The sequence below is a fragment of the Barbus barbus genome, assembly GCF_936440315.1.
Source record: "Barbus barbus genome assembly, chromosome: 7".
In the NCBI taxonomy this organism is placed as follows: domain Eukaryota; kingdom Metazoa; phylum Chordata; class Actinopteri; order Cypriniformes; family Cyprinidae; genus Barbus; species Barbus barbus.
Genome location: NC_136735.1, coordinates 38,719,719 through 38,743,885, shown reverse-complemented (window position 1 = coordinate 38,743,885; position 24,167 = coordinate 38,719,719). Strand labels below are relative to the sequence as shown.

Genomic DNA, 24,167 nt, shown 5'->3' with positions numbered 1-24,167 from the left:
CTGCTTTTTTGTGTTGATTTGGGGTGTGTTTGTGTCGCAGCCCGTCTCGTCGTCCACGGCTCATATCTTGGGCGAGGTGTGTCGTGAGAAGCAGGAGGCGGCCGTCCCATTGGTGCGACTCTTCTTGCACTACGGTAAAATCGTGCCTTTCCTCAGTGCCATCGCCCACGCCGAGATCAGCCGCACGCAGTGAGTACAGACACACGTCAGCTGCCCTCAAACACCTGCACCTCGCCTTCCTCACCTTCCTCTCGCTCCTGCAGGGATCCCAACACCATCTTCCGAGGAAACTCGCTGACCTCCAAATGCATCGATGAGACCATGAAGCTGGCGGGGATGCATTACCTGCGCGTCACGCTCAAACCCATCATCGATGAAGTGAGTCTGTCTCAGTCTCGTCACGAGTGCTGCCTTCTCCATAGGGCTGAGTGCTATATCGAGTAGAGATCGACCGATATATCGATTTACCGATATTTTTCCCCGATATTTAAGCATTTTTCCATAGTCGGATATGATAAAAGTTCATCAGCATGCATTGATTAATCAAATGTTGTAGCAAAAACAAAAAAACAAATTGCAACCAAATTATGTGCTCGTGCGACCAACTGAGAAAGTTAGTTGCAAAAGTGAGATCAGTGAGAAGAATGAGTCTAGAACCCTGCATGAAAAATGTTTTGTTAAGATGACTGAAAGGAGGAAAAAGTAACCTCCTTACTTCACGCAGTCATTTATGTACTTTATAACAGTAAATGAATATCGGTTCTGCATATCGGTTATCGGGCACATAAACATGCAAATAATCGGTATCGGTATCGGTTATATATAAAAAAATCAATATCGATCGATCACTAATATCGAGTTTGTATGGTATCAGTGCATCTGATAAATATCTAGCGGAGGACACAGACTGAGCTGCTGTGGAGAAAGTGCATGATACAGTTTGTTCTAAACATGTGACAAGCTTTATATGAAGGGCTTTAAAAACTGGTAAGATATGGTATAGTTTATAGATGCTGTTTTCCTAAATGCATAACTTATATTTCACAGGTAGCTATATTCTCCGTCTGTAAATGTTAGAAAGCCATGGAAATATTTCCATTTTGTTGTCAGAAGTGCGTGAGCTTCCTGCTTCGTTATTCTCCAGTGCCGTCGCACGCCAAACAAACGGAGCGCATTAACTCTGACTAAAATATACTTTTCGCTGAAATATTTGTAGTTGGACTATAAAATGAGATGCATGTAGAATTTTAAACATTCAAGCAAGTGCATTTGTATGATATAAAGTGACTGTAATGGGTAATCAAAATAGCCTTTTTACTTAATTAGTCTGTGCTTTTTTAAATTATTTTATTTTTAGTTTAGTAACTTTAACTTCTGCTTTAATAGCATTATTTTTGTTTTTAGATTGCAATGTTACAATGTTAGAATGTAATGTGATTTTTGCACATAATATGCCTACATGCTTACATTCACTTTATTTGTTTTCATAGCCTTTAATTTGCATTTTTGTTGGACAACATTGGGGCAGGATGTGAAATTGATATACATATATATATATATATATATATGTATATAAATATATATGCAGATTTTTTTTATCCAACCATAAAAACGTAAATCCCGAGATACATACCGTATATCGCAAATCAGCCAAAAAACACAGATATGAATTTTTGGTCATATCTCCCAGCCCTACTTCACTGTGTTGTTTTCCTGTAGATCTGCACTGACCACAAGCCCTGTGAGATCGACCCGGTCAAGCTGAAGGAGTCTGAGAACTTGGACAACAACAGGGTGAGTCTAAATTAATGAAAGAGTTAGTAAACTGCTCGGATTAATAACATATGTATTGTACCACATGAATTGCAATACAAATACTTTTTTCTTTTTTTCACTTCGATTACAACATTACCAAGAAAATGTAAATAATTACTATATTAAAACATAGCAAATATAATGAAATATTAATAAACACTGTAAAAGAAACTGTCCTCTGTCTGGACTGTTATGATGTCACTTCCTGAGATATAATCCAGTGTTATTTTAGTATTATTTATGTAGTATTAGCTTTTATTTTTATATTTTTAGTTTTCATTTAAATTATTTTTTTTGTTGTCTAAATTTACAATGTGCTTTTGTCATTTTTATCATTTTTTTATATTTCTATATCGCTTTAATTAATTTTTCTTTCAGTTTTTGTTTTAGTAATTTTGTTATGTGCTTTTTTAAATTTCATATATATATATATATTTACCTTTAATTTTGAAAATGTTTCTTTCAGCTTTAGTTTGACATTTTAGTACTTCAATTTTCAATAGTGTTTTGTTCAACTAAAAAAAGAAATGAGTCATATGACATACATACATTTGAAAATAAAACTTAATAATAAATCAAAACAATTGTATGCTAAGAAATATTAACTGCTGAACTAAATATAGCTTCAAAACATAAAGCCAATTAGTTAGTAATAAAGGGGAACAAAGAAACACATTACAAGTGCTTTTAGATTATGAAAGATTTCCAGACAAGGAAATATTATTTTCTGAGCATTATTGCTGTTTGATTATTATGATGACAGATGGCATTCACACAAATGCACATATCTATTTACACATACAGTGTCCTCCAGAAGTATTGGAGCAGTAAAGACTAAATATCTCTGTTGGCTGTGGAGTCAAGACATTTACAAATATGATTAAAAGATGAATATGAGACAAAACTACAGAATGCCACATTTTATTATTAGCCGTTTCAACACATACATGTTTTACCAAATAAAAAGAACAGCACTTTTAGAGTTCATCCCTCTATCTGATGTGAGCATAAAACAAGCCCTGGCTGTTTCAGCACCCCTCCTCTCTCACACACCCACTCCCGTCGGGAGCCTGGTGAAGGGCGGCGAATACGGGACGGGTGGTGATGATGATAAGGGGGAGGCAGCCGACTCGTCACATTATATATATATGTGTGTGTGTGTGTGTGTGTGACCTTGGACCAGAAAACCAGTCACAAGGGTCAATTTTCTTAAATTGAGATTTATACATCATCTGAAAGCTGAATAAATAATCTTTCCATTGATGTATGGTTTGTTATGATCGGACAATATTTGTCTGAGATACAACTATTAGAAAATCTGGAATCTGAGGGAGCAAAAAAATCTAAATATTGAGAAAATCTCCTTTAAAGTTGTTCAAATGAAGTTCTTAGCAATGCATATTACTAATCAAAAATGAAGTTTTGATATATTTATGGTATCAAATTTACTAAATATCTTCATGGAACATGATCTTAATATCCTAATGATTTTTGTCATAAAAGAGAAATGTATAATTTTGATCCATACAATGTATTGTTGTCTATTGCTACAAATATACCTGTGTTACTCATGACTGCTTTTGTGCTGCAGGGACAGATGTGTATATATATATATATATATATATATATATATATACAGTGTCCTCTACTAATATTGGCATAATATTTCAACATATCAGTTATTTTGTCCTGTCATAAAGAAAGTTTACATTAGTTTTGCATCATAAAAGCATACGAACGAACACAGAATCGATTGAGAAACACTGAAGAGAGAATCTTTGTGTGTGTGTGTGTGTGTGTGTGTGTGTGTGTGTCTCCTCAGGAAAACTTGCGTCAGTATGTGGACCGGATCTTTAACGTCATCACCAGCTCAGGTGTGAGCTGCCCGACGGTCATGTGTGACATCTTCTTCTCGCTGCGAGAGTCTGCGGCGTCACGCTTCCAGGGTAAACGCTCACGCCGACAATTAAAACAACAGAAAGAGTTGCTCTAAACACTCCTCCAGTCACGCAAACGTGAGGGAAAGAGTCCCAGTTCTGGTTTGCATCCACACGGAAGCAGATTTAGAGCTCTTTTGGTTCATTTGAGTTGTTTTACAGTCTTCTTTTTGAAATCCTTGAAAAAACTTGAATAATAATTTAATTTAATTTTTCTCATCATTGATTTTCCCTTGATGCAGTCACCTATGGCTTCTTTAAATTAACTTGAAATGGAATTAAATGTGATTTTTTTCCCCCAAAATAAATGTTGGAAAACACCAGAAATCTTTCATTAGTATTATTTTTATACTACTATAATATTTATATTTTGAATAAAATTTTTGTTTAACTATTTTTATATTTTCCTTTGTCGTTTTAATTTTAGTTTACATTTTTGTAATTTTTTGTAACTATTGTCATTAAAAAAATATATTTCTATATAGTTTAATTAATTTTTCTTTTGTTCAGTTTTAATAATTTTTAGTACTACTTGTGATTTAGTTTGTAGCCAAGGCAGCATTTTTCAATTTATAATTAAAATTTTAATCTAATATTTATTTATTTATTTATTAGCTTGATTTCAATTACCTGAAATGATTTTGAATGATTTTTAGTTTTATAGTTTTATCTTTCATTAGCAGTTTTATGGTCTCTCAAGCAGCTGGAAGGCAGTCACATGCATTAAATGTAGATTTTACTGAATAAGTAGCAATAAGTGTCCTGTAATCAGGGTTTGTTTCTCTCATTCTTCTTCTTGTGTTCTGCACAGCTTCCTGTTTACTTTAGCTGCTGTGTTGAATTGTTAGTGTTATACTGCCACCTTCAGATCACAGCTGGACACTGCAGGGAACCGGATTGGCTTTGTTTTAGTCCAGAGGCTTCAGTAAAGATATCCGTGATGTTGATGTTGTGTGTGTTTTTGCAGTTGACCCGGATGTGCGCTACACAGCTGTTAGCAGCTTCATCTTCCTCCGTTTCTTTGCTCCCGCCATCCTCTCTCCGAACCTCTTCCACCTGTGTCCGCATCACCCGGTGTGTACCTCCTCCTCTCTGTTATCCATCTAATAATTACTCGGATGTGTTATTTTGACTGAGTTTGTCTCTGTAAAGGATCCGTGCACGTCTCGGACGCTGACGCTCATTTCCAAAACCATCCAAACTCTGGGAAGCCTGGCCAAGTCCAAGTCTGTAAGTGAACATTATCAATATTTACCATTACAAATCGTGACGTAGGGGTGTGCGATGTGACGATTCTTGATCGTGGATGATAAAAATGTCTCCACGATCTGCTTTTGAAGAAATATGGTAGTATCGTGCTACAGCACACATGATCAAATACAGTTCTGGTCTCCGTCTCTATATACTGTACAACACCACATACAGCAGTAGAGTTACTCTGACAGGACACTGCACTTATTCGCGATCGCAGAAGTACATTATTTGCACACAAGCCTTGCTGGTTAAATGTTTAATTCGCGCGCTGGTCTGACGTGCGCTTTTTCTGAGCGCATACACCTGAAGCACGCGCACTAAAAAGCCTGTCTAACAGCGCCTGATTACTCAACTAACTTATCTTTTGCGCTAATACTGTCAAAACACACAAGGTTTACATACAGACTCAGTTGGTTATCTCTGAGAACAGAAACAGATGCGTGCCTGTATATTAGATGCGTGCAGCTCTTAAAGGGACAGGACACTAAACATGCTGTCGACTGTCATTAAAGGGATAGTTCACCCTAAAATGTAATTTCTGTCATTATTTACTCACTCACATGTTTCCCAAACCTCTATTAATTTCTTGTGCTGAACCCAAAAGAAGATATTTTGAAGAATGAGGGTAACCAAACAGTAGCTGGTCCCCATTGGCTTTGATAGAAAGAACAATCCTATGGAAGTCGACCAGCAACTGATTGGTTTTCCACCTTCTTCAAAATAGCATTTATGTTCAGCAGAAGAAAGAAACTCATTCAGGTTTAAAACAACTTTTGAGTAAATGGTATAAAAATAAAACATTATGACAGAATTGACAGACAGAATATTTATTTTTGGGGGAACTATTAATTTAACGTTAACAAAACAACAAAACAGAGAAAAATCCCTCACTATTCTTGACTGAAAACCTTTAATACAGTTGCTTTAGGAATCAGTCTATCTAGTGTTTTATTTGTATATTTGTTCATTCAATTTCATTGAATGCTCTGCTAAATACACCTATTGTACCTGAAAATAAAGCACTGTTTGTTTTATCTGTATATTATGTGTATTTGTAATGTGTATCTCTGTTCCTATTTTTTAATTATAAAGATAAAATGATGACACAGATTTTTATCTTCGTCCACTTTTGCTTAAATATCTGCCATGCATCTTTGTGTTTCTAGTTTGGCTGTAATGCTCAGACAACTTGTAAAACCAAAATAGTAAAACTAACAAAGAATCGTGATAAAATCATGAATCGTGATATTTCTAAAAAAAATCTTGATTCGATATTTTTGCCATATCGCCCACCCCTAACGTGACGTGCTACATTATTTGTAAGATAATATAATATAATGCATATAAAATAATATAATTTTCACATAGTATCATTTTAAACATTGTAAATATAATTAATAAACACTTTAAGAGAAATTGTCCTTTGTCTGGACTGTGATGATGGCACTTTCTGAAATATAATCCAGTGTTATTTTAATATTGTTTATATACTATTATAATATTTATTAATATTTGAATTATTTATTTTTATATTTTCAGTTTTCTTTTTAATTTTATTTGACATTTTAGGAGTTTTATTATGTCTTCTATATTTTTATATAGCTTCAATAATTTTTTCTTCCAGTTTTAGTAATTTTGTTATGTTCTGTTTTTATTCTTTTTTTTTTTATATATTACTTTATAGATTTCATTTTTCTTTTAGTTTTAGTAATTTGTGTTCAAAATGTTTTATATACATTTCCATATTGCTTTAATTATTTTTTATTTTAGTTTTAGTAATTTTTTACATGCTTTCCATATTTGTATGCGTTTTTTATGTATTTTGATATAGCTTTAATTCATTTTTCTTTCAGTTTTAGTTTTAGTATTTTTTATGTGCTTTTGTCATTTATTAGTTTTTGGGATTTTCTGTGTTTTTACAGTATACAATTTAATTATTTTATTTTTCTTTCAGTTTTAGTTTAACTTATTGTATTTCAGTTTGTTGCCAAGGCAACATTACAGATTTTCTTTCTTCAAATTTTGTTTCAATATTTAATGTAATAATTATATTTAATTTTATTTTATCTTCATTCAAATCACCAAAAACAAACCATTGCTTTTAAAAGCGGGTGATGTCACAGCATAAGTCTGAACACAAAGACACATTTTTGCACAAAAACATACATATGTAGATTCAATGGGTTTTTTTGTCATTCATAACTCATCAGAATATAGCGGACTGATATTCTGATGAAAAACGCTTCTGTTCTGTTCCTCTCTGTAAAATAATGAACGCGCTCGTCTCTCTCTGACAGGCCAGTTTCAAAGAGTCCTACATGGCTGCGTTCTACGACTACTTCAACGAGCAAAAGTACGCAGATGCAGTAAAGAACGTGAGTGTCTATCATATATATATAATATATATATTTATATTTATATTAGGGGTGTAACGGGCCACAAAATTCACAGTTCGGTACGTTTTTGATACAGAAACATTCGTTTCTTATTTATTTGGTTCCACTGTGTTTGCCGATTTTCAGTGTTTTATATTTAAAGTTTGTGTAGCATAAGTTATTTGTTATTTTATATTAGGTCTATAGCATGGTGTATTTGTATTCGTTTGGGTAATAAATGAAACATTCTGTGTTTAATGTAAGTGAGTCGTACTTTTGTTATTGCCAAGTCAACAATTGACGTCAAAATGCCGCTAATTCGAAAATGAAAGTACAAGCTATTTAAAAGTGAGGAAAAGCTCTTTTATTTTCTAAATATAATAGGATTACTCCAACGAATCGTTCGGTTTGTAATGCACACCAGTATACTCAATATACGGTACAGTCACATCACTGCACTTATTCACAAAAGTACATTATTTGCTTTAAAGCCTTGCTGGTTAACAATGTCATATGTGCTGTTCTGATGCGCACGCATACTAAAAAGCCTGTCCAACTCAACGCTATTTGAGCAAAATAAACAACATTTATGAGACAGATTTGATGCTGTCAGATTTCGTTGGTGATTTCAAATATGAAATTAAATCTTAAGCTTGGCAAACACTTTTGGAGAATTCGATGTTTCCCCATTCAAAGAGTTATAAAACATATACATATAAACAGTTAGTTATGTCTGAAGTGAAAGTAAACAGTTGAGAGAAAAACAGCTCTTAAAGGGGCAGAACTAAACATGCTGCCGCTTGTCATTAAAGGGATAGTTCACCCTAAAAGTATAATTCTGTCATTATTTATTCACTCACATGTTTCCCAAACCTGTATTAATTTCTTTCTTGTGCTAAACACAAAAAAAGATATTTTGAAGAATGTGAGTCACCAAACAGGAGCTGGTCCACATTGAATTTAATCAAATAGATAACGTTCAACAGAAGAAAGAAACTCATTCAGGTTTAAACCAACCTGAGAGCGAATAAACGATGGTATAAAAATAAAACACTTTGACAGAATTTTCATTTTTGGGTGAACTATTCTTATAATGTTAATAAAACAACAAAACACAAAGAGAAAAATCACTCACTGCTCTTGACTGAAGAACTTTAATACAGTTGCTTTAATAAGAATCAATGTACAATTGATGTATATAGTGTTTTATTTTAATATTTTAATATTCTAAATACACCTACTGTACCTGAAAAATAAAAAACTTTTTGTTTTATTTGTATATTATGTGTATTTGTAATGTGCATCTTTGTTCTTATTTTTTAATTATAAAGATAAAATAATGACAAAGATTTTTATCTTCGCTCACTTTGGCCTATATTTGCCATTCTTTTTAATATTTTGTTACCTTGAAAGGCTTTGTTTTTAAAATAAGGAAATGAGTTTGGCTGTAATGCTCAGACGACTTGCAAAATAGTAAAACCAACATGACACAGAAACGTGATAAAATTGTGAAAAAAATCGTGATATGATATTTATTTAGCGATATCGCCCTTCCTCTAATATATATATATTTACATTACATTTAGTCATTTAGCAGATGCTTTTATCCAAAGTGACTTACAAATGAGGAGAATAGAAGCAATCAAAACCAACAAAAGAGCAAAGATACACAAGTGCTGTGACAAGTTTTTATAATAAATAAATAGAAAACAAGTAGATAGAACAGAAGAAAAACAGAAAACATTAATGTTAGAGGGATCTCTTTTTTTCTTTCTTTTTTTTACAAAGAAAGAAAAGTCGAAAGAATAGAAACAGAAGTGTTAGAGGGTCAAGCTTAGATGGAAGAGATGTGAATATATATATATATCTATATCTCTATATGTGTGTCTGTGTGGCAGTTCCTGGATCTGATCTCGTCCTCGGCCCGCTGGGATCAGAAGAGCATCGAGACGCCCATCATGCTGAAGGAAGGGTGAGAGACGCTCACTCTATCAGAAGCTTACTTTGTAATGTAATAGGTTACAAGTTACCCTGTCTAAAATGTAACAAGTAGTGTAACTATTTCAATTACTTTATTAAAGTAATGTAACTGATTACATTTGATTACTTCTCTAAATTTATAATCATGTTGAAACATGTAAAGCAGGCAGGTTTAACCGTACAGTGATTACTGTCACAATCCTTCATCACTTCAATTAAGATTATAATCATTTAATTTTAAAGCATGACCACCACAAAATCAGACTTACTTTGAGATCATTCTGAGATTAAATACTGGTTTCAAACCATAACAAGAAATAGTTTAGTAGCTATGATACTGTTTTTAAATCAAATCTTTGCACAGCTATGACTGAAACACTGGCATCTAACAATGCCTTGGAAAATAAAAAGTTAATCTTAAAAAATAAAGCATATATAAACCCAAATAGGAAGCAGTTATTGAATAGGCATGTGTCCTAAACTCCTGAAGCATCGCTGTCTCATATATTAAAGCAGTCACTCAATTAAATCTGTATGTACTAAATCAGATGTAACTCCCTTTGTACTCATTAACATTTTCATAAGTAACTGTAATTTAATTACACATTGTTTTCTTACAATTACATTTATTTTGTAATTAAAAATTACGTAATTTAATTACATGTAACTAGTTACTTCCCAACGCTGGTGCCAGACCAATCAGCATGTGTGTGTGTGTGTGTGTGTGTGTGTGTGTGTGTGTGTGTTTCTCTGCTGGACGCAGGAGCGTTAAACTCGTTATTAAGAGGTTTGATGCCAAAGGCTCTGGCAGGTAAGCTGCCGTTGTGACCTTTGACCCTTAACCTCCTGACCCCCGTCGTAGCCTCCTCGGTGTCTCTGTTGTTCTCCTGATGTTCCTGCTGGGCTCTCCCTTTCCTGTTAGTGAGCACAGACTCTCGCACCCTTCCTAGTGCGCAAACCCTTCAGAGAGCATGAGACTCAATGGAGATTTCGGTGAGGTTTCACTACTGGCTCTCAGATGAGAAATACAGCAGACACACACGAGTCCCTAGTTGCTATAAATGAACGTGGAGCAGCACAGACGATTGAAACGAGATGTGTGTGAGCTTATATGAGTACGTATGAGCCGTCTGGTCTTACAAGCGCTGTGCTGTTTTGTGTTGTTTGTGTCACTTGCTGTTCTAAATGTTGAGTCTCTATTGGTGTACGATCGTCAAACACTACTGGATTTCCGACATTCTATCAATGATTTAGTAAAATTTGATTATGCTGGACAAAAGACATTGCCCCCACTTCTATCAGGCATTCCAGCTTCTCTCTGCCGCTTTCCTGTTATAAACACCCGGCGTAAGCACCTCCGTCGCAGAGGAAAACGCAGTGGTCGGCTGGTGAGGATAAAAACTGGCTTAGCGCTCTCTTCCATGGTTTCCTGGACTGAGTACCGAGCGGTGCCCCGCCTCTCTATTTCTCGGCGTTTGCTGGACCCTATGGAGGCCTGGCTGGTACCTTCCTATCAGGATTGGGCTGGTGAATGCTAGATCGCTAGCGAATAAAACTTTTATTCTAAAGGATTTCTTCACGTCCAGGGGTTTGGACTTTCTCTGTGTGACTGAGACGTGGCTGAGAGTTGGTGAGTTAAGTGCTATCTCTGAACTCTTACCGAATAATTGCTGCTATTTAAATTCCCCACGAATGTCGGGACGAGGAGGAATAGCAATCATTTATAAGGATGCCTACAAATGTAAACCACTATTGCTACATCCTCGTTTAGCAGCTTTGAACTGAGTTTATTTGAGCTGGGTCGTTCTCTTAAAATGCTGTGTGCAGTGGTCTATCGGCCTCCCAGATACAATAAGGACTTTATAAATGACTTTTCTGATTTTCTGGCTGATATTATGCCTAAATACGATCATGTCCTTATTGTTGGGGATTTTAATGTCCATGTGACTTTTTATATCTCATTGACTCTTGAATCTGGTGCAGTCTGTGTCTGGCCCCACACAGGAACGCGGACATACACTTGATCTTGTTTTATCCTGTGGTTTGCCTGTTCATAACCTTGAGATCTGTGACGCAGCATTTTCTGACCATATGCCTGTATTGTTTGATATTGCTCTGTTCACGCTGCTGTTCGCCCCCGTCGCATCATTAACCCTTCCACTGCTGTTCAGTTTGTATCTGTTTTCATCAGAATAGACGCTAGTGCCTTCTCTCAGGTCAGCTGATCAGCTGTTCCTGAATGTGCCAAAAACAAAGCGTAAGAGGGGACCGTGCCTTTGCTGTGGCAGCTCCTAAATTAAGGAATGATTTGCCTCTTCATTATCTTTATTTAAAACGTCTCTTAAAACATATCTTTTTTCCTTGGCCTTTGACACCTGATGTTGATTTTATTTTATTTTTTTTTGTCTCTTAATGTTGTTTTAATTGTATTTTATGTTGTATGACTTTTATTTTCAGCACTGTTGAGCACTTTGGTCCACTTAGGTGTTTTTAAAGTGCTTTATAAATAAAGTTTGATTGATTGATTGATACAGTTAGACGGGAGAAACATCTGAGAAGCAGGAGAGACTTCAGCGAAAGTCTCCATTTGCTCTCCATTTAGTCTCATTTCATCAATTGTGATTATAAATGTTACAAAGATCTCATCAGTGATTTTTCTTTCCTACTAGTAATCAGAATGCCCCAGTGTTATTTAAGTATCATATCATACATACACAGAAATGAAAAGGTATTCACTGCAACTCGTCAAAATAAACGTTCGGTTTAACTTGAAGACATTGAGCCAGAAATACTTTACTATTTTTCTATATAATGTGCATACTACTACTACTACTAATAACTTTATTAAAACTTAATTTTTTTAAGGAATAATCACAAATTTCTTCCATGATTTAATTTGAATGTTTTTTTGAAAAAAAAAAATCAAGTTTGTATAATTTTCAATAATTAAAATAAAAATAAATGAAATTGTTTTATATCTTCATGTGATATCCAGTAAAAATTGAAATACACAGCAGTATTTCTGAGGAAAATAAATACATTTTATAAGGCTATTGCAAGAATAAATGTGAATAAATTAAGTTGTTGTAATGCATTCAAATAATTCTAACAGAAGTGAAGTGAAGTGACATACTGCCAAGTGTGGTGACCCATACTCGGAATTCGTGCTCTGCATTTAACCCATCCAACGTGCACACACACAGCAGTGAACACAGACACACACACACACACACACACAGCAGTGAACACACACACACACACACACACAGCAGTGAACACACACACACACACACACACACACACACAGCAGTGAACACACACACACACACACACAGCAGTGAACACACACACACACACACACACACACACACACACACACACACAGCAGTGAACACACACACACCGTGAACACACACCCGGAGCAGTGGGCATTTATGCTGCAGCGCCCGGGGAGCAGTTGGGGGTTCAGTGTCTTGCTCAAGGGCACCTCAGTCGTGGTATTGAGGGTGGAGAGAGCGCTGGACATTCACTCCCCCCACCTACAATCCCTGCCGGCCCGAGACTCGAACCCACAACCTTTGGATTACGAGTCTGACTCTCTAACCATTAGGCCACGACTTCCCCGGTAACAATAACATTTTGGTAACAATAAAATATATGGTGAGAAAAAATTAAATAGGGCCCTAAACATGTCATTTTTGTTAAACTTTTAATAAATTGATTTGAAATTATGTAAGTTTCATGATTTTAATTAGTTAGACATGCTTGTTGATTAACACAATTCATTTAAACCATTAAAAAGGAGTCCAGAAAAATTCAAACGGAAAAAAAAACAGTTAATGTTTTAAATTAGGTTTTATTTTTTAGTATTTTCTTTCCTTTTAATTTCAGTTAAAGTTTTAGTATTTTTATGCATTTTTGTCATTTTATTATGTCTATATAATTATTTTATTTTTTTTATTCATTTTAGTTTGTTTAGTTGTACTTAATTTAATACTTCAAGTTAAAGTAAAAAAAAGTTTGTATTAGTTATTTTAAAATATGTATATATAGTTTTTATTAATTTGAATGCAATAATTGTTGTTTATTTAATTTTAGTTATTGTAGTTTTCCTAATTTATCAATTTATAATTTAAAAAAATATATATTTTATTTTATTTCATTTTATAAAGTTTATTTCAAGTAACAATTTTTTTTATATGGTTTTAGGTTTAATAAACTAGAACTAGAACTGGAACTAGAACTGGAAAACAGAAATTATATGTACACTTATTTTACACAATATTTACTAGAATTCATTCAACAAAATCTGGAAATGTAAAAATGTCCATTATACATTCAGAAGACAAATACACATCAGCTGGTATTCACAGTGTATTCAACAGAATCCCTGAACAATCAGTTTAGAGAGAAATAAGATGTTTATTGTGAAAATAATCAGTAATATGATAAATGAGTGCAGTGGTTGGGTTTGTTGAGTTGATTATTAATATGAATGCGGATGTAGTTAGTGTGTGATTGAGACTGGAAGCAGTTTGAGTTTAGACTGGTTCTCCTCTGACCTTCCAGATTCATGATCAAACGAGCTCAAGGGCGAAACCGCTTCGGTCTGAAGAACTTCAAGAAGAGATGGTTCCGCCTGACCAACCACGAGTTCACCTACCACAAAACCAAAGGTAACGCAAAAGGTTTGTCCCATACTCTCGCTACAGGTGTGTTCATCTGAGTCCTGAAGCACGTCTCATCATGTGTTTGTGAAGAAACAGAACATCAACACTGAGCAATATCACAATAATACGCCATATAAAGAAACATTTGAGTTGGTAATTACTGTAAAAAAAAAAAAAAAAAACACTGATTCTCTTTGATGCATGAATTATTAAAATTTAAAAAAAGTTCCTTTTACTTCAAAACGGGTGGTGATGGCACAGTGGATAAGACACATGCCTTTGGTGTGAGAGACCCGGGTTTGAATCCACTGTGAGACACCAATGTGTCCCTGAGCAAGACACTTAACCCCTAGTTGCTCCAGAGGCGTGCGACCTCTGACATATATAGCAATTGTAAGTCGCTTTGGATAAAAGCGTCAGCTAAATGAATAAATGTAAATGAATAAATGTAAAACCATAAATAGTATGCATTTTTCAAAATATAAAAAAGTCTACAGTACATTTGAAAAATTTGGGGTCAGTAAGATTTTTTTTAAGAAATTAACACTTTTATTTATCGAGGATAAACATGACTCCATGTTAATATCACCATATCAATAAGCTATTCATAATTTTCTCTACCTCATACTGCTGCTATTTAAATACCCTGGACAACTTTTTGCACATTCCTCTTTATTACTATTTAAGTCAACAACATACTGACCTGCACATTTATATTTATATTTATATTTTTTATTTTATTCTTTCATTTTTTCTACTTTTCTTTTTCTTAATATTTGTATTCTATATAATTGCACTGTCCTTGAAATCAGTAAATCAGTATATTATTATGATTTCTGAAGATCATGTGACACTGAAGACTGGAGTAATGATGCTGAAATACAGCTGCAGATCACAGAAATACATTACACTTTAACACATATTCACATAGAAAACAGCTGTTTTAGATTCTAATAATATTTCACAATTTTTACTGTATTTTTGATCAAATAAATGGTGAACAGAAGAGACTTCTACCGATCTTACCGATCCCAAACTTTGGAACAGTAATGTGTGTATTTTATATTACAAAAGACATAAAAATATATGAAATAGAGTCATATATAGAAATATAGGTACAGGTGTGATTTTTGTGCACACCAGAGACAAAGACTGAGCAGAACACACTGAAACCTGCAGAAAACACTGATATATATGAATCAATCAAACATATTCCTGCCCCGTTGGTACAACCATCCTTAAGTGTTTATTCTGGTTTGTGTTGGTTGTTGATGTGTCTGTGTGGTCATCAGCGCTGATGTGTGTCTGTGGTTGTGTCCAGGAGAGGGCGCTCTGTGCAGCATCCCTATTGAGAACATCCTGGCTGTAGAGAGACTCGAGGAGGAGTCCTTCAAAATGAAGAACGTAAGAGAAACCGCTTCAGATTCACATAAGTGTCCCTGCAGCACAAAAGCAGTCATGAGTAGCACAGCTATATTTGTAGCAATAGTCAACAATGCATTGTATGGATCATAATTATACATTTCTCTTTTATGACAAAAATCATCAGGATATTAAGATCATGTTCCATGAAGATATTTAGTAAATTTCTTACCGTAAATATATCAAAACCTAATTTTTGATTAGTAATATGCATTGCTAAGAACTTCATTTGAACAACTTTAAAGGAGATTTTCTCAATATTTAGATTTTTTTGCTCCCTCAGATTCCAGATTTTCAAATAGTTGTATCTCAGACAAATATTGTCCGATCATAACAAACCATACATCAATGGAAAGATCATTTATTCAGATTTCAGATGATGTTACATCTCAATTTTAAAAAATTTACTCTCATGACTGCTTTTGTGCTCCAGGGTCACATTTGATTGTGTCATAGACGTCACCTGCAGCAGTGCTGTGTTTTTCCTGCAGATGTTCCAGGTCATCCAGCCAGAGAGGGCGCTCTACATCCAGGCCAATAACTGTGTGGAGGCGCGCGACTGGATCGACATCCTGACCAAGGTCAGTCAGTGTAACCGCAAGCGTCTGAGCACTTACCACCCATCGGCGTTCCTCAACGGACACTGGCTCTGCTGCAAGCTGTCTGCGGACACGGCTCCCGGCTGCACTCCATGCACAGGGTGAGTCTGGACCACATCACTCCTGTTTCAGCTGGGAAAAGACTTTTATTGTTAGAATCCTTATTAGGGCTGTCAAAATGGCTGAAAAACTAAACTTGAATTTTGTATTTAAATATTACCAATATTCAAATTAAATTCGAATTTAAAAGGCATAATTTCACTTAGGGGGAAAAAAGCTTTTGTCTTCTCTCCTGAGGCCACAAGAAAAATATTACTAATGCACGTTTCCTCAAAGCAATGAAATAACATGACTATCTTTGCAAAAGTGCATAATGTTTAAAATAATGTTTCTAAACCATAAATAATGAATTAAGTTGCTTAAACAATTAGAAACAAAACAGCAGCATGCATGTATAGTTTAATACAAAGGACCGAAAACCAATCACAGAAAAACTTGAGATGCAGTGGGATTGGGAAAAAAACCGCCATCAATTCTCGAGATATGTTTTTTAAAAGTTGAACTTACATTAATTTGACATGGCTTTCTAAACATGCGGCTCTTGTGCGAGACGCGAGCGCAGCGGTGATAGAAAATGCAATAAATATGCGTTCTATGTGAATGACTTGGTTTCAGTTTCGCCGTAAACAACATCTTCTCCACAAAGATATTTGACAAATATTCAAAATTCGAATTGTTTTTGAAAGCCCTACTCCTTACCAGTGTTGGGGAAAGTTACTTTTAAAAGTAATGCATTGCAATATTGCATTAATCCCTAAAACATAACTAATTATGTTACTTTTTATGGAAAGTAATGCTTTATGTTACTTTTTAAATCTGGGCAGGGTTTGTTTTTAAAATAAAAAAGTTATATTTTTGGCAAACGTAAAAGCCCTTTGACTGCAAAAGTGAAGTGAATCCGGCTCAGACTGAAGGAAATGTAGATTCAGGTCTGTACAGTAGAGAGCGCCGCTCAAACTAATCACATGAAGAATATGACGCAGGAGAAGAAAGCCTCTTAGTGTGAAGCCCTCTTAGTGTGAAGCCCTCTTAGTGTGAAGCCCTCTTAGCGTGAAGCCCTCTTAGCGTGAAGCCCTCTTAGTGTGAAGCCCTCTTAGTGTGAAGCCCTCTTAGTGTGAAGCCCTCTTAGAGTGAAGCCCTCTTAGTGTGAAGCCCTCTTAGTGTGAAGCCTCTTAGTGTGAAGCCTCTTAGTGTGAAGCCCTCTTAGTGTGAAGCCTCTTAGTGTGAAGCCTCTTAGTGTGAAGCCCTCTTAGTGTGAAGCCTCTTAGTGTGAAGCCCTCTTAGTGTGAAGCCCTCTTAGTGTGAAGCCTCTTAATTTGAATTTGAATTTGAAGCCCTCTTAGTGTGAAGCCCTCTTAGTGTGAAGCCTCTTAGTGTGAAGCCTCTTAGTGTGAAGCCCTCTTAGTGTGAAGCCTCTTAGTGTGAAGCCCTCTTAGTGTGAAGCCCTCTTAGTGTGAAGCCTCTTAGTGTGAAGCCTCTTAGTGTGAAGCCCTCTTAGTGTGAAGCCTCTTAGTGTGAAGCCCTCTTAGTGTGAAGCCTCTTAGTGTGAAGCCCTCTTAGTGTGAAGCCCTCTTAGTGTGAAGCCCTCTTAGTGTGAAGCCCTCTTAGTGTGAAGCCTCTTAGTGTGAAGCCTCTTAGTGTGAAGCCCTCTTAGTGTGAAGCCCTCTTAGTGTGAAGCCTCTTAGTGTGAAGCCCTCTTAGTGTGAAGCCTCTTAGTGTGAAGCCCTCTTAGTGTGAAGCCTCTTAATTTGAATTTGAATTTGAAGCCCTCTTAGTGTGAAGCCCTCTTAGTGTGAAGCCTCTTAGTGTGAAGCCTCTTAGTGTGAAGCCTCTTAGTGTGAAGCCTCTTAGTGTGAAGCCTCTTAGTGTGAAGCCCTCTTAGTGTGAAGCCCTCTTAGTGTGAAGCCTCTTAGTGTGAAGCCTCTTAGTGTGAAGCCTCTTAGTGTGAAGCCCTCTTAGTGTGAAGCCCTCTTAGTGTGAAGCCTCTTAGTGTGAAGCCTCTTAGTGTGAAGCCTCTTAGTGTGAAGCCCTCTTAGCGTGAAGCCCTCTTAGTGTGAAGCCTCTTAGTGTGAAGCCCTCTTAGTGTGAAGCCTCCTAGTGTGAAGCCCTCTTAGTGTGAAGCCCTCTTAGTGTGAAGCCCTCTTAGTGTGAAGCCTCTTAGTGTGAAGCCTCTTAGTGTGAAGCCCTCTTAGTGTGAAGCCCTCTTAGTGTGAAGCCTCTTAGTGTGAAGCCCTCTTAGTGTGAAGCCCTCTTAGTGTGAAGCCTCTTAGTGTGAAGCCCTCTTAGTGTGAAGCCCTCTTAGTGTGAAGCCCTCTTAGTGTGAAGCCCTCTTAGTGTGAAGCCTCTTAGAGTGAAGAGTGCAGTTAGTTTTAGTTTTTCTTATTTGTAAGTCAACACTGGATAAAAGTGTCTGCTAAATGACTAAAAGTAAGTAAAAAGTAATGAGACAGACAGCCTATAGTAAGACCTACAGTACTGCACGGATCTAATATAATGTTACACATCAGATGTTTTTCCCCAAACGTTCACTTAAGATATAACAGATTATGTTTGCTTGAATACTTAAATATATTTAGCCTACTGTAAATCTGTGTATATGTGTATCGGGATAGAGCGGCGTCTCAAAATTAAACCATGCGCATTCCGACTCATTTTGGCAGCACGGGTCACAAATGTGCTAGACGGACATGTTTGATGGTTGCACTAGCTATATATATATACATTTTTTATGTGCATTTCAGAATTTATGCGCATTTTGGCGTTTCCATCCAGCGTTTTTTTTATGCGCTATTCCAAAATGCACATAAAAATAGGTGGATGGAAAAAATTACTGATGCCTCATATCTTTTGCAGCGTTTTGCACATGACGCTGTTTTCTAAAAACACAGTGCTTAAGTTACAAGTAGTTTTAACTTTAAAAAACACATCTATAGACCTTGTGGGGGGTTTTTCTCTCATTTGACTACATTTCGTTTAACTGCTTGCATTTTTAAGTCATGCACTGGACAATTTTGACATTTTAGTCTATTTTGCTTTCATTTGTCTTCCACACAATTGAAAAAAAATCCAAATTACACATTTAAGTTTATGTATTTTTTTAAAGTTTTTTATATTAAATCAAATTTTTGACACTTTATTCATTTGCATTTTATCTATTTATTTCATGTTTATATGTTTAATTTTTTTTTTTATTTAATATAATTTTATTACGTTTTATCTATTCTCAATTTTGTGATTTTGGTCTATTTTTCTCCATATCGTCTCTTCTTTCAGTCTGGAGGAAAGAAACTGTGCAAACTACACATTTATTTTATTGCACTTTCTCTATTTGCATGTGTAGATTTCAATCTTTAAAGAGTTTTTTTCTTTTACAAATAGCAAACTTTACAGTTTTATTCCTCTCTATATTCGGAAGGTTTGTTCGTGGTTCAGTCACACTGATCTATCCTCCTAAAAACACGGTGAAAATGTGTTTGTTTTCTGTCTGTTGACAGTATTTTCTGATTTATGGAGTGATAAAAAGAAATTTCCCCTCTGGAAAAACCTGTAACTCTAATATGATGACAAAATAAAAAATTATGAACCTGGATTTATCCAATCTTCAGATTTATGGATGCAAATAAGTGCACATTTAATTAGATAATGCCTCATTTACATATTTAAACATAATATTTGAGAAAACTTGTAATACAGAGACGTTTGTGTCTGTATTTCTGTGGTTCAGTGGACTTCCAGCCAACATCCAGCTGGATGTAGACGGAGACCGAGAGACGGAGCGGATCTACTCGCTCTACAGCACATACATGGCCAAGCTAGTCAAGATGCAGGGTGAGTGAGAGTGAACACATGATACAGTATCACTATGTTTAAATCTGTCACATTTACATTCATGCTTATGACACACACTTATCCAAAGGGATTTACACTGCGTCCAGTGGTGGTCAACTCTGAAAACTTACAAGTCTGACTTCAAAGTACTTCAATTAAAAGGATAGTTCACCCGAAAATGAAAATTCTGTCATTAGTTACTCACCCTCATGTCGTTCATCTTCAGAACACAAATTAAGATATTTCTGATGAAATCTGACCCTCCACAGACAGCAAGGATACTAACACCATCAAGGCTCAGAAATGTAGCAAGGACATCATTAAAATAATCCACGTGACATCAGGGGTTCAACCGTAATTTTACAAAGCTACGAGAATACATTTTGTGCGCAAAGAAAACAAAAATAACGACTTTGGTTTCAAATCGCTTTGATTTGAATGTAAACAATGTATCCGCGTACATGCGCTGTTTACGTAAGAAATAAGGTATGAGAGGCTGTGCTGTATTGTGAATAAATTGATTGTGATTTATTGCTTTTATAAAACGGTTACCACACAATAAAAAATATTAAAAACAAAAATGCATGTATTGATATACTGTAAGCAAATGCTGTCCTTTCGCTAAAAAATAGTTCCTGACAGCAACATGAAACGGCAAGAGAATGTTCCAATGTAACATGCTTCATCTAATGCAGCTTAAATAAAAACAGTTCAAATAAAAGCACAGCTTAAATAAAAACAGGTGAATAAAGGGGTCATATGATGTGATTTCAAGTGTTTCTTTCTCTTTGGAGTGTTGTTCTTGCATAGATAAGATCCCTGAAGTTGCAAAGATTAAAGTCTCAAAACCAAAGAGATATTCTTTATAAAAGTTAAGACTCGTCCACGCCCTCCTAAAACGTCTCATTTAAACATTCCCCACATGTCTACGTCACGGTGTGGGAGGATTTGCATAACACCGCCCAAATGTATACACAATGAAAGAAGGCGTAACTATTACTCTGGCTGTAGTATTGTTGCTGCCGCCGGCGTCGTGTCCTGGAGACGCTGTGTTTCGTTGTGAAAGAGAAAGTTTGTTGGGCTTCCAAAAGAGGACACAACTAGAAATCAGTGGTTAAGCTATATTTACAACACTGTTCAACCCAAATATTAGAGTGAGTGCAGCGCATTTTACGGAGGACTATTTCCTGAACCTGGAAGAGTAGCATTCAGTCCTGGCTGTTTCTATAAAGTGGGGCAATTCCAACTTTGCAAGGACAGTCTGGCGCTTCTGACTCTCAGCCTGTAAGTATGTTTCTGCCACTGACGATTCGATCGTGAGTTTTGAGCAGTGTAGAGTAGTGCTTGTTGTTTGTTGTTTCTCCGATCACAAATGCAGACAAGGTAATGTTTACACGGCGCAATGCAACGCAATACGTAAAAGACAGTCTAAATCATTATAATCAGTAATTATGTCCCCACTGGATGCAACAAATGCCTCGCTTATAATGGGTTTTATTGTTTTAGTCTCATTGCGCCGGGACATGGCATCACAATACGGTGAGGGGCGTAACATTTCCATCTCATGCTTGAGGTATTCGGCCAATCACAACGCACTGGATAGCTGGCCAATCAGAGCCCGCCTCACTTCTCAGAACGATGAGCTTTGTAAAAATCTACGCGTTTCAGAAAAGTGGAGCATAGAGGAGCAACAATAATGTACAGTATGTGGAAAATAATGTGTTTTTTTAACCTTAAACCACATAAACGCATTGCATTACACCAAATACACCAAATAATGTTCTTTTTAGCAACGTCATATGACCCCTTTAAGATTATTTTTCTTGTCCCATTCGCAGATATTTTTGCTTGTTTTAAAAAAAATGTGAATAATATTTTCAGAAAACAAGACAAAATATCTTAAGTCGTTTTACTTGTCAAGTAAATGCATCCTGATTCAAGAATTTGTAGATATTTATACTAGAAAACAAGACATAAATACTAAGGAAGAAAATATTTTTTGCAGTGTTATTTTAACACTATATATGATATTTTCTCACACATGCATCTGCTTATCTCTCAGCATGAGAGTTTAAAACGTTTAGTTTAAAACAGACCGATTCGCGGCACAGCGCGTGTTTGCAAGCGTCATTACAGTGTAAACTGATGGACATATGGACATACCATACCTGAAACAGAAAACTAATAAATACAGTAATATTCCCTTCTTACTTCGGAAACTGTGGGCTTCCATATATCCAACATATCTCTGCGTAAGAAGCGTTTAATAGACGGGGAAGGGAGGGGCCAAAATTAAAGATGAAAGATGCAACATAACGCCAGCAGGGGTCATGAAATAAGTAACAAACAGTTCATTTTGCCGAAATACATAATACACAGAACACTTTTATTGCTATATTATTGATTGTTTATGCTGCTAAGGGTGTTGTTCAGATATAGCCGTGCTGTATCGTGAATAAAAGAAAGGATTACATGCCGAGACACTAACAATCTTCTTTTATTCTTATAAAGTGCAAAATAGTGCTCAGTGCATGTTAAAATCAACAAACGTTTCGGTCATGCAGGACCTTCCTCAGTGTTCACAAACTATTGAAAACAGTTCATTTTTCTATTCAATTCATCACATCTCAACACACGTGTATCTAATCAATTCAATTAATGAATCAGTGACAGACCATTTACTTCATTGGCAATTGACAAGTATATCCAGAGGAGATAGAAAGATACAAAATCAAAAAGATTTTAAAAAAAGTATCGTGAATGAAACACAGCTGCTGACCAATCAGAATTGAGGACTGGAACTAACTGTTTTATAAGTATGTGAAACTCTCCAAAATGGCTCTATAGGGTGAATTGTTGAATAAAGTCGTTACTTTTGTATTCTTTACGCACAATGTATTCTCGTAGCTTCATAAAATTACAGTTGAATTCCTGATGTCACGTGGATTATTTTAATGATGTCCTTGCTACGTTTCTGAGCCTTGATGGTGTTAGTATCCTTGCTGTCTGTGGAGGGTCAGATTTCATCAGAAATATCTTAATTTGTGTTCTGAAGATGAACGAAGGTCTCACGGGTTTGGAACGACATGAGGATCGTTCCATTTTGTAACTAATGACAGAATTTTCATTTTTGGGTGAACTATCCGTTTAACATTCTTATTCAATTGTAGTTGAAGAACTTAATGTATCGACACACCTAGTTTTAGTGCATGTTAAGAAAAAAAAGTTTGAAAATGGGGACCTTTGAGTCAGAAAGGTTGAGAATTTTATGATTGAGAACATTATAGTGAGAATGAAGACGATATATAATTGATGAGGTGTGTCTCATCTGTCCATCCAGAGGCGTGTGGCAGTAAGTCGGTGTATGATGGCCCTGAGCAGGAGGAATACTCCACGTTTGTGATCGACGACCCGCAGGAGACGTACAAAACCCTGAGACTCGTCATCTCAGCCATACAGACACTGGAGCAGCAGCACATGCAGTACAAACGAGACAAGTTCAGGAAAACCAAGTACGGCAGCCAGTAAGTATCTGTGACCAGTCATACCAAGCCAAGCCAAGTCAGGTGTATTTATATAGCGCTTTTCACAGTAGGTTAGGGTTAGGGTAAACATTGTTGCAAAGCAGGGAAAAAATTACCTTAATGTTTATAATGTTTTAATGTCTTCCATGTCTTATAGTTGCATTTAACATATTAGAGCTGGATGATAATATATGACCCTGCAGCACAAAAGCAGTCATGAGTAACACAGGTATATCTGTAGCAACAGACAACAATACATTGTATGGATCAAAATTATACATTTCTCTTTTATGCCAAAAATCATTAGGATATTAAGATCATGTTCCATGAAGATATTTAGTAAATTTCCTACCGTAAATATATAAAAACTTAATTTTTGATTAGTAATATGCATTGCTAAGAACTTCATTTGAACAACTTTAAAGGAGATTTTCTCAATATTTAGATTTTTTTTCTCCCTCAGATTCCAGATTTTCAAATAGTTGTATCTCAGACAAATATTGTCCGATCATAACAAACCATACATCAATGGAAAGATTATTTATTCAGCTTTCAGATTCGAAAAATTGACCCTTATGACTGGTTTTGTGGTCCGGGGTCACATATAGTTATTTTTTCCAACAAAAAAGAAAACCTGACAGGTGAGATTTGAGATATGTATAATATATATCATTTTACACAACTATAATGCATGTATGTGGAT

General features: G+C 35.7%; 1 protein-coding gene across 1 annotated transcript in view; it reads left to right on the top strand.

Annotated features, from left to right (window-relative positions):
- Positions 1–24,167, top strand: part of LOC306872073 (ras GTPase-activating protein 3-like) — a 62,486-nt gene that overhangs the window by 37,567 nt on the left and 752 nt on the right. The window contains exons 10-22 of the mRNA XM_079420425.1: positions 41–189; positions 264–378; positions 1,720–1,794; positions 3,638–3,761; positions 4,720–4,826; positions 4,905–4,982; positions 7,304–7,381; positions 9,280–9,353; positions 13,931–14,037; positions 15,353–15,435; positions 15,945–16,153; positions 19,837–19,940; positions 23,281–23,464. Of these exons, the coding sequence (XP_079276551.1) occupies positions 41–189; positions 264–378; positions 1,720–1,794; positions 3,638–3,761; positions 4,720–4,826; positions 4,905–4,982; positions 7,304–7,381; positions 9,280–9,353; positions 13,931–14,037; positions 15,353–15,435; positions 15,945–16,153; positions 19,837–19,940; positions 23,281–23,464 (1,487 nt within the window). The remainder of the gene's footprint in view (positions 1–40; positions 190–263; positions 379–1,719; positions 1,795–3,637; positions 3,762–4,719; positions 4,827–4,904; positions 4,983–7,303; positions 7,382–9,279; positions 9,354–13,930; positions 14,038–15,352; positions 15,436–15,944; positions 16,154–19,836; positions 19,941–23,280; positions 23,465–24,167) is intronic.